This window comes from Caretta caretta, chromosome 8, assembly GCF_965140235.1.
Source record: "Caretta caretta isolate rCarCar2 chromosome 8, rCarCar1.hap1, whole genome shotgun sequence".
NCBI lineage: Eukaryota > Metazoa > Chordata > Testudines > Cheloniidae > Caretta > Caretta caretta.
Window position 1 is genome coordinate 55045939 of NC_134213.1, and position 15687 is coordinate 55061625.

General features: G+C 50.0%; 1 protein-coding gene across 1 annotated transcript in view; it reads right to left on the reverse strand.

Annotated features, from left to right (window-relative positions):
- The window catches only part of SHCBP1L (SHC binding and spindle associated 1 like), a 73224-nt gene extending 61773 nt beyond the window's left edge, over positions 1–11451 (reverse strand). Inside the window, exons 1-2 of the mRNA XM_048862034.2 lie at positions 11189–11451; positions 9635–9784 (exon numbers count right to left, since the gene is read on the reverse strand). Of these exons, the coding sequence (XP_048717991.2) occupies positions 9635–9784; positions 11189–11434 (396 nt within the window). The 5' untranslated portion in view covers positions 11435–11451. The remainder of the gene's footprint in view (positions 1–9634; positions 9785–11188) is intronic.
- Positions 11452–15687: the final 4236 nt, after the last annotated feature.

Here is a 15687-nt window from a genome sequence, read left to right on the forward strand (position 1 = left end):
CAGAGCTCATCAGCAGAGGTGACTATGATGAAGTCCCAGAATTGCAAAAGAGCTCCAGCATGGACCGAACGGGAGGTACGGGATCTGATCGCTGTATGGGGAGAAGAATCTGTGCTATCAGAACTACGTTCCAGTTTTCGAAATACCAAAACATTTGTCAAAATCTCCCAGGGCATGAAGGACAGAGGCCATAACAAGGACCCGAAGCAGTGCCGCGTGAAACTTGAGCTGAGGCAAGCGTACCAAAAAACCAGAGAGGCAAACGGCCGCTCCGGGTCAGAGCCCTGAACATGCCGCTTCTATGATGAGCTGCATGCCATTTTAGGGGGTTCAGCCACCATTACCCCAGCCGTGTTCTTTGACTCCTTCAATGGAGATGGACGCAACACAGAAGCAGGTTTTGGGGACGAGGAAGATGATGATGATAAAGTTGTAGATAGCTCACAGCACGCAAGCGGAGAAACCGGTTTTCCCGACAGCCAGGAACTGTTTCTCACCCTGGACCTGGAGCCAGTACCCCCCGAACCCACCCAAGGCTGCCTCCCAGACCCGCCAGGCAGAGAAGGGACCTCTGGTGAGTGTTCCTTTTAAAATACTATACATGGTTTAAAAGTAAGCATGTTTAATGATTAATTTGCCCTGGCATTTGCGGCTCTCCTGGATGTACTCCCAAAGCCTTTGCAAAAGGTTTCTGGGGAGGGCAGCCTTATTCCGTCCACCATGGTAAGACACTTTACCACACCAGGCCAGTAGCACGTACTCGGGAATCATTGTAGAACAAAACATTGCAGTGTATGTTTGCTGGCATTCAAACAACATCCGTTCTTTATTTCTCTGTGTTATCCTCAGGAGAGTGATATCATTCATGGTCACCTGGTTGAAATAGGGTGCTTTTCTTAAGGGGACATTCAGAGGTGCCCGTTCCTGCTGGGCTGTTTGCCTGTGGCTGAACAGAAATATTCCCCGCTGTTAGACACAGGGAGTGGGGGGGGCTAGCCACACGCTGGGGGGAGGCAAAATGTGACCTTGGAATGAAAGCACATGTGCTGTGTATGTAATGTTAACAGCAAGGTTTACCGTGAAAGAGTGTACCCAGTGTTCTATAAAATGTGTCTTTTTAAATACCACTGTCCCCCCCCTTTTTTTTCCGCCAACTGCATGTGTTTCAAGGATCACAGGATCTTCTCCTTCCCAGAGGCTAGTGAAGATTAGAAGGTGAAAAAAAAGCACTCGTGATGAAATGTTCTCTGAGCTCATGCTGTCCTCCCACACTGACAGAGCACAGACGAATGCGTGGAGGCAGAAAATGTCAGAGTGCAGGAAAGCACAAAATGACCGGTAGGAGAGGTGGTGGGCTGAAGAGAGGGCTGAAGCTGAAATGTGGTGACAGCGTGATGAGAGGAGGCAGGATTCAATGCTGAGGCTGCTGGAGGATCAAACTAATGCGCTCCAGCGTATGGTTGAGCTGCAGGAAAGGCAGAAGGAGCACAGACCAACGCTACAGCCCCTTTGTAACCAACCGCCCTCCTCCCCAAGTTCCATAGCCTCCTCACCCAGAGGCCCAAGAATGCGGTGGGGGGGCCTCCGGCCACCCAGCAACTCCACCCCAGAGGATTGCCCAAGCAACAAAAGGCTGGCATTCAATAAGTTTTAAAGTTTTAAACTTTTAAAGTGCTATGTGTCCTTGTCCTTCCCTCCTCCCCACCCCTCCCGGTGCTTCTCTCCTCCACCACCCCTCCTGGGCTACCTTGGCAGTTATCCCCCTATTTGTGTGATGAATTAATAAAGAATGTATGAATGTAAAGCAACAATCACTTTATTGCCTCTGCAAGTGGTGATCGAAGGGAGGAGGGGAGGGTGGTTAGTTTACAGGGAAGTAGAGTGAACCAAGGGGCGGGGGGTTTCATCAAGGAGAAACGAACAGAACTGTCACACTGTAGCCTGGCCAGTCATGAAACTAGTCTTCAAAGCTTCTCTGATGCACACCGTGCCCTCCTGTGCTCTTCTAACCGCCCTGGTGTCGGGCTGCGCGTAACCAGCGGCCAGGCGATTTGCCTCAACCCCCGCCATAAATGTCTCACCCTTACTCTCACAGATATTGTGGAGCACACAGCAAGCAGTAATAACAGTGGGAATATTGGTTTCGCTGAGGTCTAAGCGAGTCAGTAAACTGCGCCAGCGCGCCTTTAAACGTCCAAATGCACATTCTACCACCATTCTGCACTTGCTCAGCCTGTAGTTGAACAGCTCCTGACTACTGTCCAGGCTGCCTGTGTATGGCTTCATGAGCCATGGCATTAAGGGGTAGGCTGGGTCCCCAAGGATAACTATAGGCATTTCAAGATCCCCAACGGTTATTTTCTGGTCTGGGAATAAAGTCCCTTCCTGCAGCTTTTGAAACAGACTAGAGTTCCTGAAGATGCGCGCGTCATGTACCTTTCGCGGCCATCCCACGTTGATGTTGGTGAAAAGTCCCTTGTGATCCACCAGTACTTGGCAGCACTATTGAAAAGTACCCCTTGCGGTTTATGTACTCGGCAGCTTGGTGCTCCGGTGCCAAGATAGGGATATGGGTTCCGTCTATGGCCCCACCACAGTTAGGGAATCCCATTGCAGCAAAGCCATCCGCTATAACCTGCACATTTCCCAGGGTCACTACCCTTGATATCAGCAGATCTTTGATGGCATTGGCTACTTGCGTCACAGCAGCCCCCACAGTAGATTTGCCCACTCCAAATTGATTCCCAACAGACCGGTAGCTGTCTGGCGTTGCAAGCTTCCACAGGGCTATGGCCACTCGCGTCTCAGCTGTGAGGGCTGCTCTCATCTTGGTATTCTTGTGCTTCAGGGCAGGGGAAAGCAAGTCACAAAGTTCCATGAAAGTGCCCTTACGCATGCAAAAGTTTTGCAGCCACTGGGAATCGTCCCAGACCTGCAACACTATGCGCTCCCACCAGTCTGTGCTTGTTTCCCAGGCCCAGAATCGGCGTTCCACCGCATGAACCTGCCCCATTAGCACCATGATGCCTGCATTGCCAGAGCCCGTGCTTTGAGAGAAGTCTGTGTCCATGTCCTCATCACTTTCGTCACCACGCTGACGTCACCTACTCGCCCGGTTTCGCTTTACCAGGTTCTGGCGCTGCATATACTGCTGGATAATGCGTGTAGTGTTTAATGTGCTCCTAATTGCCAAATCTGAGTGGGCTCCATGCCTGCCGTGGTATGGCGTCTGCACAGAAAAAAGGCACGGAACGATTGTCTGCCGTTGCTCTGACGGAGGGAGGGGCGACTGACGACATGGCTTACAGGGTTGGCTTACAGGGAATTAAAATCAACAAAGAGGGTGGCTTTACATCAAGGAGAAACAAAAACAATTGTCACACAGAATGGCCCCCTCAAGGATTGAACTAAAAACCCTGGGTTTAGCAGGCCAATGCTCAACCCACTAAGCTATCCCTCCCTCTCATATTTCAGGCAGGACTTCACGGAGGGAGGGAGGGGGGAGCAAATGAATACAAAACAAATCTGGTCTATTTCTTGTTTTGATCCACTCCATCTATCTTTTACATCTTTGGCTGGCAGCAGACGGTGCAGAAGGACTGCAAGCCATCCACATCTCTTGGCTGCTCGGCAGAAGATGGTACAATAGGACTGCTAGCCATCCATACTTCCTGCCAGCTCACTATAAAATGGTACAACAAGACTGCCTGCAGGACTAAAGAGAGTGACCGGGTAGAGTCACTCCTAATGTAGTCCCCGCACCCACGTCTGCCCAGGCGCTCCTGACCGACGCGGCCAGGAGCACCTCGGACATGATGATGACGGCTACCAGTCCTATTGTACCGTCTGCTGCCACAAGGCAATGGGTTGCTGCTGCTGCTGTGTGGCAATGCAGTACTGCGTCTGCCAGCACCTAGGAGACACATATGGTGATAGTGAGCTGAGCGGGCTCCATGCTTGCTGTGGTATGGTGTCTGCACAGGTAACTCAGGAAAAAGGCGCGAAACGATGGTCTCCCGTTGCTTTCACAGAGGGAGGGAGGGAAGGAGGGCCTGATGACATGTACCCAGAACCACCCGCGACAATGTTTTTTGCCCCATCAGGCATTGGGATCTCAATGGCAGCGGAGACTGCGGGAACTGTGGGATAGCTACCCACAGTGCAACGCTCCGCAAGTCGACGCTAGCCTCGGTACTGTGGAAGCACTTCGCAAAGTTAATGCACCTTTTGTACTTAGAACATTTTGTGTGGGGACACACACAATTGACTATTTAAAAACGATTTCTAAAAAACCGACTTCTATAAATTCGACCTAATTTCATAGTGTAGACATACCCCTAGTTGATGTGAAACTGTGACACAACCGTCAGGAGGAAAGCAGGATGAGGCCTGAGCTGAACCTTGACCTTATAGAACACAGCGTAGGGAGGGTCTGATGTTAGGGCCCTCAGCTCAGACACCCTCCTGGCCGAGGTTATCGCTACCAGAAATGCCATCTTGTAAGAGAGGTAGAGCAGGGAGCATGTTGTTAACGTTCAAAGGGTGGCCCCATGATCCTAGAGAGGACCAAGTTGAGGTCCCAGGCAGGGATAGCCTGACGGACATTAGGGTATAGCCTGTCGAGCCCTTTTAGGAATCATCTTACCATGGGGTTAGCAAACACAGAGCAGCCCTGCACGCCCAAGTGGAAGGCCAAGATGACGGCTAAATGCACCCGAGAGTCCCTCCTGTTTCAGATGAAGGAGGTAGTTCAGGGGCAAATGGTGCTGTGCCAACTGGATTGAAAATCTTTTCCACTTGGCAAGGTATGTGGCTCTCATAGAGGGTTTCCTACTGCCAAGGAGGACCTGTCTAACCTGGCCTGAACAGGAAAGCTCCAACGGATTTAGCCATGCAGCTTCCATGCCATGAGATGAAGTGACCGGAGGTTCGGGTGTTGGAGACGCCTGCGATCTTGTGTGAGAAAGTCTGGGAAGAGTGGCAAGGTAATCGGGGCTCCCACAGATATGTCTAGGAGATGTGTGTGTACCAGTGCTGACAGGGCCAGGCCGGTGCTATCAGTATGACCTGAGCTCAATCTGTGCAGATCTTGAGAACACCTTGTGAACAAGTGGTATGGGTGGAAAGGCGTATAGGAGAGAACCTCCCCAATGGAGGAGGAATGAAACATCCGTGCTGGAGCCTGGGCAGTGATTTTGGAAGGAGCAGAACAACTGGCACTTCCTCTTGCGTCGCATGGCGAAAAGGTCCACCTGGGGAAAACTCCACCTCTGGAAGATTGAAATTGCGATGTCTGGGGAAGGAACCACTTGTGGCTGTGAAATGACCTGCTGAGGTAGTCCGCCAGCTCGTTCTGTACCCCAGGGAGGTACGATGCTTGCAGATGTATTGAATGTTGTACATAGAAGTCCCAAAGCATGAGGGCTTCCTGCTACAGGAGAGAGGAGCATGCACCCCGGTTTGTTGATATAGATTGCTGTTGTATTGGCCGTCATGATTGATACACATTGTCTGGTTAGGTAAGGACGGAAGGTCTGATATGCTACGGACAACGCTCTCAGCTCTCTGACATTGATGTGGAGACCCAAATCTGCTTGCGACCAGAGGCCTTGAGTTCTGCGGTCTCCCAGATGAGCTCCCCAGCCCAAGTCTGACGTATCCGTCACCAGTGACAGAGACGGCAAAGGGAACCCCTGAGCATACCTCCTGAGCGTCGATCCACCACCGGAGGGAGTCGAGGACCAGGTGAGGCAGGCATCACGATCCTGGGGTCCAAGCTGTCCTTAGCTGGGCGATACACTGACTTGAGCCACAACTGAAGTGGTCAAAGCCTGAGTCTGGCATGCTGCACCACGTAGGTACAGACAGTCATGTGTCCGAGAAGTTTCAGGTAGTTCCTCGCTGTAGTGGGAGGGAACTGTCTGAAGCCTCTAATTACATTGTTGAGGGCCTGAAACCTTGCCTCCGTCAGGTATGCCCTGGCTTCAGTCGAGTCCAGCACTGCCCCTTTGAACTCTATTGTCTGGACAGGAGACAGAGTCGATTTTGCTTCATTTAGAAGTAGACCAGGCTGTCAAAGGTGGCTCTGCTGAATCTGACCTGAGCTTCCACTTGGGTCCTGGAGCAGCCTTCGATCAGCCAGTGGTTGAGGTACAGAAATACCTGTACCTGGTACCTTCGCAAGAACACGGTGACGACTGCCGTACACTTGGTGAAAACTCGAGGTGCTGCTGACAGGCTGAACAGGAAGACCGTAAATTGGCAGTGGGTTCTGTTGACCACAAACCTGAGGTACTTCCTGTGGGGCTGAGTGATTGCTATATGAAAATATGCGTCCTTCAAGTCAAGGGTGCCATATCAGTCTGCTGGATCTAGTGAGGGGATGATGGGGGCCAAGGAGACCATGCGGAACCTGAGTTTCTTCATGAACTTGTTGAGTTCTCGCAGGTCCAGGATAGGCCTGATGCCACCTTTGGCTTTTGATATTAGGAAATACCAGGAATAAAAGCCCTCGCTCCTGTGTTCCTGAAGAACCTCCTCCACTGCCCCTAGTGATAGGAGCGACTGCACCTCCTGGATAAGGAGCTGCTCGTGAGAAGGGTCCCTGAAGAGGGACGGGGAAGGAGGGTAGAAGGGCGGGAGGGGACAGAATTGGATGGAGTATCTCCTCTCTACTGTGCGGAGCACCCAGCGGTCCAAAGTGTGGGACCATGCACAGTAGACACTCAGGAGGAAAAGGTAAGGTGGAGTAGATCCAGTCTCTGATCTGGTGCGCTGTCCTCAACCGCTCCTTCAAAAGGACAGTTTAGGGCCAGAAGGCAGTTTGGGTTGGCCAGAGCCCTGGCTTGAAGACAGGTGTTGTCTCCTCCTGCCACTCCTGTTCCTCCTCCGAGAACCATACTGGCAGTTCTGGTGATGGAATCTTAAAAGAGGTTGCAGTCTGAAGTGTCTCCGCTGCATGACGGGAGTGTGCAGGCCCAAAGACTTGAGGGTGGCTCATGAGTCTTTCGGGCTGTGTAGCCTCTTGTCTGTCTTTTCAGAAAAGAGTCACATCCTCAAATGGGAGGTCCTGAATAGTCTGATGGACCTCATAAGGGAGCCCCGAGACTTGGAGCCACGAGCCCCTTCTCATGGCCACCCCAATAGTCATGACCCTAGTGGCAGTATCTGCACCATCCAACATGGCCTGGAGGGAACACTAGCTTCCCCTCTTCCACCAAGGCCAAGAACTCGGCTCAGGAGTCCGAAGAGAGGAGCTCCGTAAATTTGGCGATCGCCGTACAAGTGTTATACGAGTACCTGCTGACGATGGCCTGTTGGTTCAAAATACGGAACTGCAGACCCTCTGTAGAATAGACCTTTCTCCTGACAAGGTCTAGTCGCTTAGCCTCCCTGTTTTTTGGGGAGGGCTTGGAAACCCTATCTCTCACACTGGTTAGCAGTGTCCACAAGAGAGTCAGAGGGTGACTGCGGGTATAAATGTTCGCACCCTCTGGAGGGCACTAAATAATGCCTCTCATTGTGCTTGGGAGGGGGCAGCAAGGAAGCTGGGGTCTGCCACAGGGTCTTGGTAGCATCCACAATAGTCTTAATCAGTGGTAGGGCAATACGAGAAGGTCCTGAGGGAGCGAGGATGTCCACCACGGTATCAGCCTCCTCGGCCTTAATGCCCAGTCTCTGAGCAGCCCTTCACAGCAACTGCTGCAGCACCCTGTTGTCTTCAAGTGCTGGGGCTACGGCTGTATCCGCCAATGCCTTGTCTGGCAACGATGAGGAGGAGGCACTTATAAGAGGCGGATGTTCATGCCATCCGTCCCCAGGGGACCCCGTGACACTCGGGGCAGGATCAGTGCCAATGGGGCGCTCACCAGCACTGGGGCTGTGCACGTTGAACCCGGTGTTGGCGCCACCATCAGTAAGACCGTAGGAACCATCGATGGAGCTGGTGCAAATCCCCGTCTGCGCCGACAAAGGTGGCAGGCCCGTCGCTGGTATCTGTGCCAGGGTCGTCCGTGCCTGCGCTGTAGTCGGTATCAATATCTGTGCTGGAGCTGAAGTCAGACGAGTCAGTGGTGCCAAGGTTGGTGCTGGCGCCATGGCCCGAGGCACTGGCATATGGGCAGGTGCCAAGGGAAGCTGCATAGACGATGGTGGGATGAAGGTGGCTGAGGCGACAGAAAACGCAGCACAGTGGTGACCTTGGGTCCCTCCCTGGCCTTGATGAAAGGCCCGGGGGTCCAGAATGGCCACTGTGGTGGATTCTGCCACTGCGGTGGCCACACCTGGGGCTCTCTCCTGTCTCTCTCAGACCTCTATCTTCGGCTCCTACTTCTTCTGGATCAGAAGGAGTCGGACTCTGACTCCAAGGTCTCCAAGACTGAAGATCACGGAGAAGGAGAGCTCAGGGAGCAGGTAGGCTCTCTGTCCGCGTGGGCCGGTGCTGAGAGACATGGAGAGGGGGAGCGCCTGGACATCACAGCTGGCTTCCCTCTTGACTGTGCTGGGGGGCAGGGCGGGGCTACCAGCACGAGAGGTTCTTTCCTCCTTAGGGGTGAGAACAGTGCCGTAAGGTGCTGCAGGTTCCAAGCAGCTTCAAAAGCTTCCAGCGTCAAAGGGAGTTGTAGCTACTGGCCTGTAGGGACTGGTGACCGTGGGGGACCTGGACTCAACTTCCTTGCCTGGGCAGGAGTTGATGTGGCCCCAGTAGGGGATCCAGAGTTGTGGCCCGCCTGGGGTCTCATTTCTCTGGACTTAGCCAGAGGTGACCGACTGTCCAGCTTCTTTTTCTTCTGAGGCACTAGCGAGTGGGATCAGTGCCTGCTCTCAGCCGGGCCTCATGAGGTGCTGTGCCGGTGCCAAGAATCCTGGAACGAGTCTTTTCTCTGTGCCAAGCTTGACGACAGTGCTGGGACGCTCCGTGTCGAGGACAATGTGTTAGGAGCCGGGTCCCCTGAGCCTGGGTCAGAATGGGAGCGTACAGCTGCCTCCAGGAGGATCACCTTAAGCTGCTGTTCCCTTTCTTTAACAGTTCTAGGGCGGAACTTGCGGCAGATCTTACAGCGATCCTTTTGGTGACCCTCCCGTAAGCACCATAAACATGGAGTGTGGATTGCTCTTCAGCATGCACTTCGCCCAGGCCACACAGTTTTTAAACCCCAGGGACTGCAGCATACAATGGCTCTGGGGAGTCAGAATGGGGAGGGACCCCCAACAACTCTAATTACTAAAAACTCTAATTATTAATAACTAAGGTAACTATATACAGAGAACTATAGAATGCGCTTGCTAAGCAAGGGCTACAGGAAGTTCTAGCCAACCGTCACTGGCGGTAAGAAGGAACTGAAGGGGTAGCACCTGATGGATGCTGCTATGGGAAAAATCTTCCAGGCACGTGTACACGCACACACCTGATTGGAATGGACATGAACAAGCACTCGAAAAATAGCTGAATACTCAACACTATATAGAGATCTGAAAACACAGGTGTTTGAGAACTTTGAGAAATTTGAAAAAACTCAATGATAATTAGTGTGCAAGATGCTATGAGCCTTATTTTTTCCATTAAACTTTAAAAACCTAAATGCTTTATTTTAATGACAACTAACTAGAATGAAAAAATAAAAAGGAAAATTACTTCAACAAGTATTCCAACAAAAGGTACAAGGACGTCTTCAGAATTGATGAAGAAAAGCTCTGGATTGGTCTTCCAGACTCCAAGCCATTTTTCTTTCATTTTCAATTTTTCCAAAAGATATTTACTCATTGCTTCATTGGCATCTTCTGCCTATTACATGAATGACGAGAAAAAAAACTCACCTATCTTAAAGGCACTGCACTTTTAATTAAAAATAAATTCATATAAAACTTCACAGTAATCCATAAGTTGTTGAATATCACTCTAAGGGCAGCAGAGAAGAAGGATATAATGGGGAGGAGGAAGAAGGAAAGAAAATCATAGGGGTGGGGGGGGAGAGAGAGTATACTCTCTTACAGGAAAGAAAAACAAGCAAAAAAAAAAAAGAGCGAAACCCAGTGGGAGGGAAAAATACTTTAAAAAAAGTTAACTGACAATGTTAAAATTAAATACAGTACACAATTAATTCATTACTTTAAATCAGAGTGTTGTGAGTGAATGTGTTGACAAATAACCAAATTCCTAAATTTTATTATATTGCTACTCTTTAGGGAAAGAGGACTGTTTTTAAATAGCTTTGCAGTTTATCAGAGACAGCCATTATAACTAAGAAAGGAGGTAACACTTTCTCAAAACAGCACAGTGGGGATCACTGAATTGCCTTTCAATTAATTCTGTCAAGCTTCACTATTCTAAAGCGTAACTTACCATCAAAAGACAATATATGGGAAGACTAAGGCTCTGTGCACCACTATGAACCACCATCCTTTTTTTAAGTAAATGCCAGTTGAGTGATACATGACATAGTTTAGGGTGGTGAGATTATTTCATATCTGTGAAGTGTGCAGCTTTTCCCACAGATGGGAAATTTATTTTATTTTACAGAGAAATAAAATGTCAATAGTTTCTTGTACTAACACCATGGTGAAGTAGACTTGACACAGCTAGTAAATAACATGAGAGACAAGGTGGGTGCCCTAATGTATTTTATTGGACCAAATTATGTTGGAAAGAGATACAAGCTCTCAAGCTACACCAAGTTCCCCTTCAGGACCCGTGTAAGCTGGAAAACTTGACTCTCATCAACAGAAGCTGGTCCAATAAAAGATATCATTTATGTTGTCTCTCTCATGTCTCGGAACTAACAAGCCCCGTAAACACCATGGCACTCTGCACCAGTGTTCTCTAACCTTACAGCTGCCGCTTCTTGGATTTTTATTTTTCTGCCCGGCCCCTCCCCTTTCCATCTGCCATTTTCTCCTCCCTTCGTTTCGATTGCTCCCCTCTTCCATTATATTCTTTACTCTTTCTCTCGCCTTCCGGGGGCAGCGGCCGGAGGGCATGTCCGCATGGTCCCTGCTGTGGATTTCTCGTTAGCTGGAGCGGTTTACCGTCCGAGGACGGGCACGCGTGGGGCTGAGCGCGCCTCGCCTCTTCGTGTGCCCTGAAGACCCCTCCACCCCCCAAAGAAACCCCTCCCCTCGCAGGCGGCCTCCAGGGAACTCCCCACCTGCCCCAGCCAGTGCTGCGCTCACGGGCGCGGGCCACGCTCACCTTGCAGCCCCGCAGCAGCCTGTCGCAGTACAAGGCCACCTTGTCCCGCCCTGGCACGGCCCCCAGGTGGGACGGGTACTGGGCTGGCAATGGGTCGGCCTCCGCCTTTTCTTCGCCCTGACTGGCAAGGAGCGGCCGCCGGCTCCGCCCAGCGCCGGACGAGGGCCCAGCTGGCCATGAGGTGGAACTCTCACCCAAGGCCGGGTCCACCTCGGCCGCCCCTTCCTCGGGGCTACTCGAGGCCATTGCTTCAGACAGCCACGCGCCTGGCGGCCCCGAGCCGTTACCCGCCGAGCCGGAACTACAGCCAATGGGCGGCCGGCGCGGGACACCCAGCCAATGGCGGATCTGGATCGTGACCACCAACCGTTAGCAAGACTCCGCCTCTTGTGCGCTGCTCTTTTCTCTAAACTAGCCGCGCGCGCGGGGTTCCTCGTGCGCGGTGACGGGGTGTGGCTTCAATGTCTCTTCTGTGCTCTCAGATTTCCTATTTCGTGCCCCACCCCGTCGCAGCACGGGGGCGGGGCCAGGTCCTGCTCCCCTCTGGGGAACTGGGGGTCCCGGGGGTTCAGCCTCTTTCCCTCTTTTTGGCCCCCTCCCCTGATGAGAGCCTTCGACATGAGCTCCTCCCCCTCCGCGGTCCCTTCTACTTGTTTGTGGCGGGGGTGTCCCCCTCCTTCTGGCCGCTGGTTGCGTGGCCTGGTGGCTGCTCAGCCACCATGAAGCCCTTAGGGTTGGGTGGGTGGCAGAAGGGTTTTGTTTGTAACCTGATTCACACCCTGAGGTGCTGCCTCCCACATGAGGTGACTCCCTTGGGTCCGAGGGGAGGGGGTAGATTGGAACACCAGGTGCCAGTATGCACTGCGTCATTGCCCACCAAGCAAAGCAGCCTGCTGGGAGCCTTCTCCCGGCATGCCCTCCCCTCCCCTCCACAGCCTGAGCCAAGTGGCTTATGGGGGTGCCCAGGCCCACTGTGCTGCTCTGCACCATCGCCTGCAGGACCCAGCACATGCTGATCCAGCACCACCAAAGCAAGGTGGCAATTTCCATACATTCCTTAGGAATGTATAGTCATCTCTTTAGTGCAAACAAGTAAAGAAATCCATGTGAAGACCTATTAACATCTCTATTTCAGAACAACATGCCTGGATGACAGCAAATGTTAGCTGCATGTGCGTGTCCTGTCTAGCATCACCACTTCGTGATAAATATTTTCTGGGTCCTTCATCTCCCCATACTAGTGGAAATCACTGAAAACCAAGACTTTAGAGAGGTAGCCATGTTAGACTGTATCAGCAAAAAAAATAAGAACTACTTGTGACACCTTAGAGACTAACAAATTTATTTGGACATAAGTTTTTGTGGGGTAAAACCCACTTCATCAGATGCATGCCGATGAAGTGGGTTTTAGCCCACAAGGGCTTATGCCCAAATAAATTTGTTAGTCTCTAAGCTGCCACAAGTACGCCTCGGGTTTTTTTGAAAACCAAGAGCAGCCTGGAATAGTGCTTAAGGGATAGACACAGGTTGTGGGTTGTGTTTGACTTATAAGGTGCTGTATTTTTTTGACCATCCCGGTTCCATAGACTCTTCAGAAGTTGACAACTTCTTAGGCTCAGACCTATCTAAAGTAGTAATGTAAAAGGAGAACTCTCCGAAATTATCTAACATCATTTTCCTGTTTAATGAACAGTCTCCTCATTTGGACTAACTAACTCCTGTTTACACTCTTGAACCTAAATAAATTGGCAATACTGTCAGGGAAAGATGAGTAAAACATTGTGGGAGAACATCTGCCACCTCACACACCCATCTGGAAGGACATTTTGTTAGACAGTATTTGGGGTCAGTATGGAAAAATGTTAGCTGTCTAGTATAATAATGTACTTCAGGGGAAAACTTAAGATATCAATCATGCATTTGTCCATCATTAGTCATCCTGGACTTTCTGTCTTAATATCCAGATGTTACTAAAGTAAGACCTAGCCATGTGAACTCAACCGATGAAGAGCAAATAGCTACTTTTGCCATATTACCCTATACTTGTGTATCTGAAAGAGTGGAGTATATTTGTTACAAATCTTGTGCACCTGTATTTGGGATCTGTATCAGTAAGACCCTTATATCCTGGTTCATTTTGCTAACCGCAGACCTGGTAACTCATTCAGTCTAGCTCTTTCAGATAGATCTGAATCACTTTGGAGACCAGGGAGAGTACCTGGAACTGACTGGTGCCCTGAAGAAAGCGGTGGGGGCAAAGAGAGGAGAAAGACCTTTAAATATTTTCTAAAATGACAGCAAAATGAAGAAAAGGCCCTTGTGATTCTGAATAGATCTATGTTCAGTGAGTACTCTAAGAGGAATTTTTTTTTCTCATTTTTTGTTGTTTATTCTACTTTGCCAGCAAAAATTGAAGGGCGTAGCCTGAAAACACCCTCAGGGAGCAAAACTCATTGAATCCAGTTTTGCACAATATATATCCAGATTATTCCTTATGGGATCTTCTGTGTCATGGAACAGAAGTTGAATATTCTTGTTTGCATTGTTTTGTCTGGTTTTGTTGTTGTTTGCTTGAATTTTGCTATATATAGGCTCAAATTCCATTTGTAACATGGGAAGAAGTAAGTGGAGAAATGATGCCAAGGGAAGCAGCTGGAGGTTGTGAATTGCCATGTATAAATGAAGTGGGGAAATCTTGGGGGACCCACTTCAGAAAACAATTTGAAAAATGGATGCAGACTGGAAGTGTTCTAAGGCCAAAAGAAATGACACCCTTTCCTTTTCTGGTTTTTCTTTTTCTTTTAGTTTAATTTCCTTAGATCAGATGATTAGGTCATTCTCAGTTCTCTTGCTCCTTCCCAATGCCTGAATTAACTGTTGTAGAAGCAGTACTTTGTCTTTCTAAGGACAAGAGGCACTCTTTCTTTTGGGAGGATTTTATCTAACTTTCCCTTCCTGTTTTCTACATGCTTTTTCTCTGAAATCTCTTTTCTCTATTCTCTCCCTAGTTTTCTGCTTTATCTATTTGCTCACCCATCTGATTTTCTTTCTTTTACCTCTCATAGCTCTCCTTCCCTTTTCCGTCTATACTTGTCTGTGTGGGTTGCAAACCTGTTCTCATTCGCCATGGATGGTCTTCTGCTGATGCACATTAGCTCAACCATTTGCAACTATTCTTCCTCAGATGCCAAGAATACCCCATAAATCATTGCCCTGATCCCAGCAGCCTCTCCTTTTCAGCTCTGTGGGAGCTTGTGCAAAGGATTCTGTGGCACATCTCAGGAAGACTGTGAGTGACTGAATGCAGGGTCACAGTAACTGAAAAAATATTGAGACTCTCTTATGAATTGTTCTCATCTGTATGCCAAACAATTTGGCACCTGAAAGAGACAGAAATGGGAAAGTGTTTATGGAGGATTCTAGGTTATGAAAAATAGATTGAGTGATAAGCAGCAAATAGAAAAGCAACTCTAGACAGTAGTGATCAAGTGTCTGACAAAAAAAAATTATTGGAATAGATGAGATGGACTAGGAAAAGGCAAACACAAATCTCAAAAAAAGTTAATAGACTTTACTTAAGAGAGCTAAAGATGAAGAAACTATTGGTATAACTTTAGAAGAATTACACTCATTACCTTTATAGAACCCCCAAAATAAGTGTAGAAACTCTTAAAATTCATGATAGAATTGACTTTTGATGCTTGATAAACGTTTAATATCTTACAAAGCCAAAACATTTAATATTTCTCCTCTAACATGCATATCAAGGGAGGATTTTTTTTAGTTTTAAGTGTATATAAATATAAAAGGGGGGCTTATGCATTCAAAAATATACACATACAAAACTGAAGACACAAATTTAAGTGGCAAGATTGAGGCCCAGTTGAAAATGTGGCCCTAGATTGGGGTGGGCAAACTTTTTGGACCAAGGGCCACATCTGGATATGGAAATTGTATGGCGGGCCATGAATGCTCATGAAATTGGGGATTGGGGTGCGGGAGGGGGTGAGGGCTCCAGCTGGGGGTGTGGGCTCAGGGTGGGGCCAGAAATGAGGGGTTCAGGGTGCAGGAGGGGGCTCCGGGCTGGAGCAAGGGGATGGGGTGCAGGTGGGGGGTTGAGGGCTCCAGCTGGGGGTGCGGGCTCTGGGGTGCAGAAGGGTGGAACTGAGGGGTTCAGAGGGTGGGAGGGGGATCAGGACTGGGGCTGGGGCACTGAAGGGGGTCAGGGGTGCAGGCTCCAGGTGGCACTTACCTCAAGCAGCTCCCAGAAGCAGCAGCATGTCCCCCCCTCCAGCTCCTACGCAGAGGCACTGCCTGGCGGGTCTATTCGCGGCCCTGTCCGCAGATGCCATCCCTGCAGATCCCATGGGCCATGGTTGCTGGCCATTGGGAACTGTGGGGGGTAGAGCTTGGGTCAGGGGCAGCATGTGGAGCCCCCTGGCTGCCCCTACACATAGGAGCCATAGGGGAGACATGCAGCTGCTTCCGGTAGCCGCGTG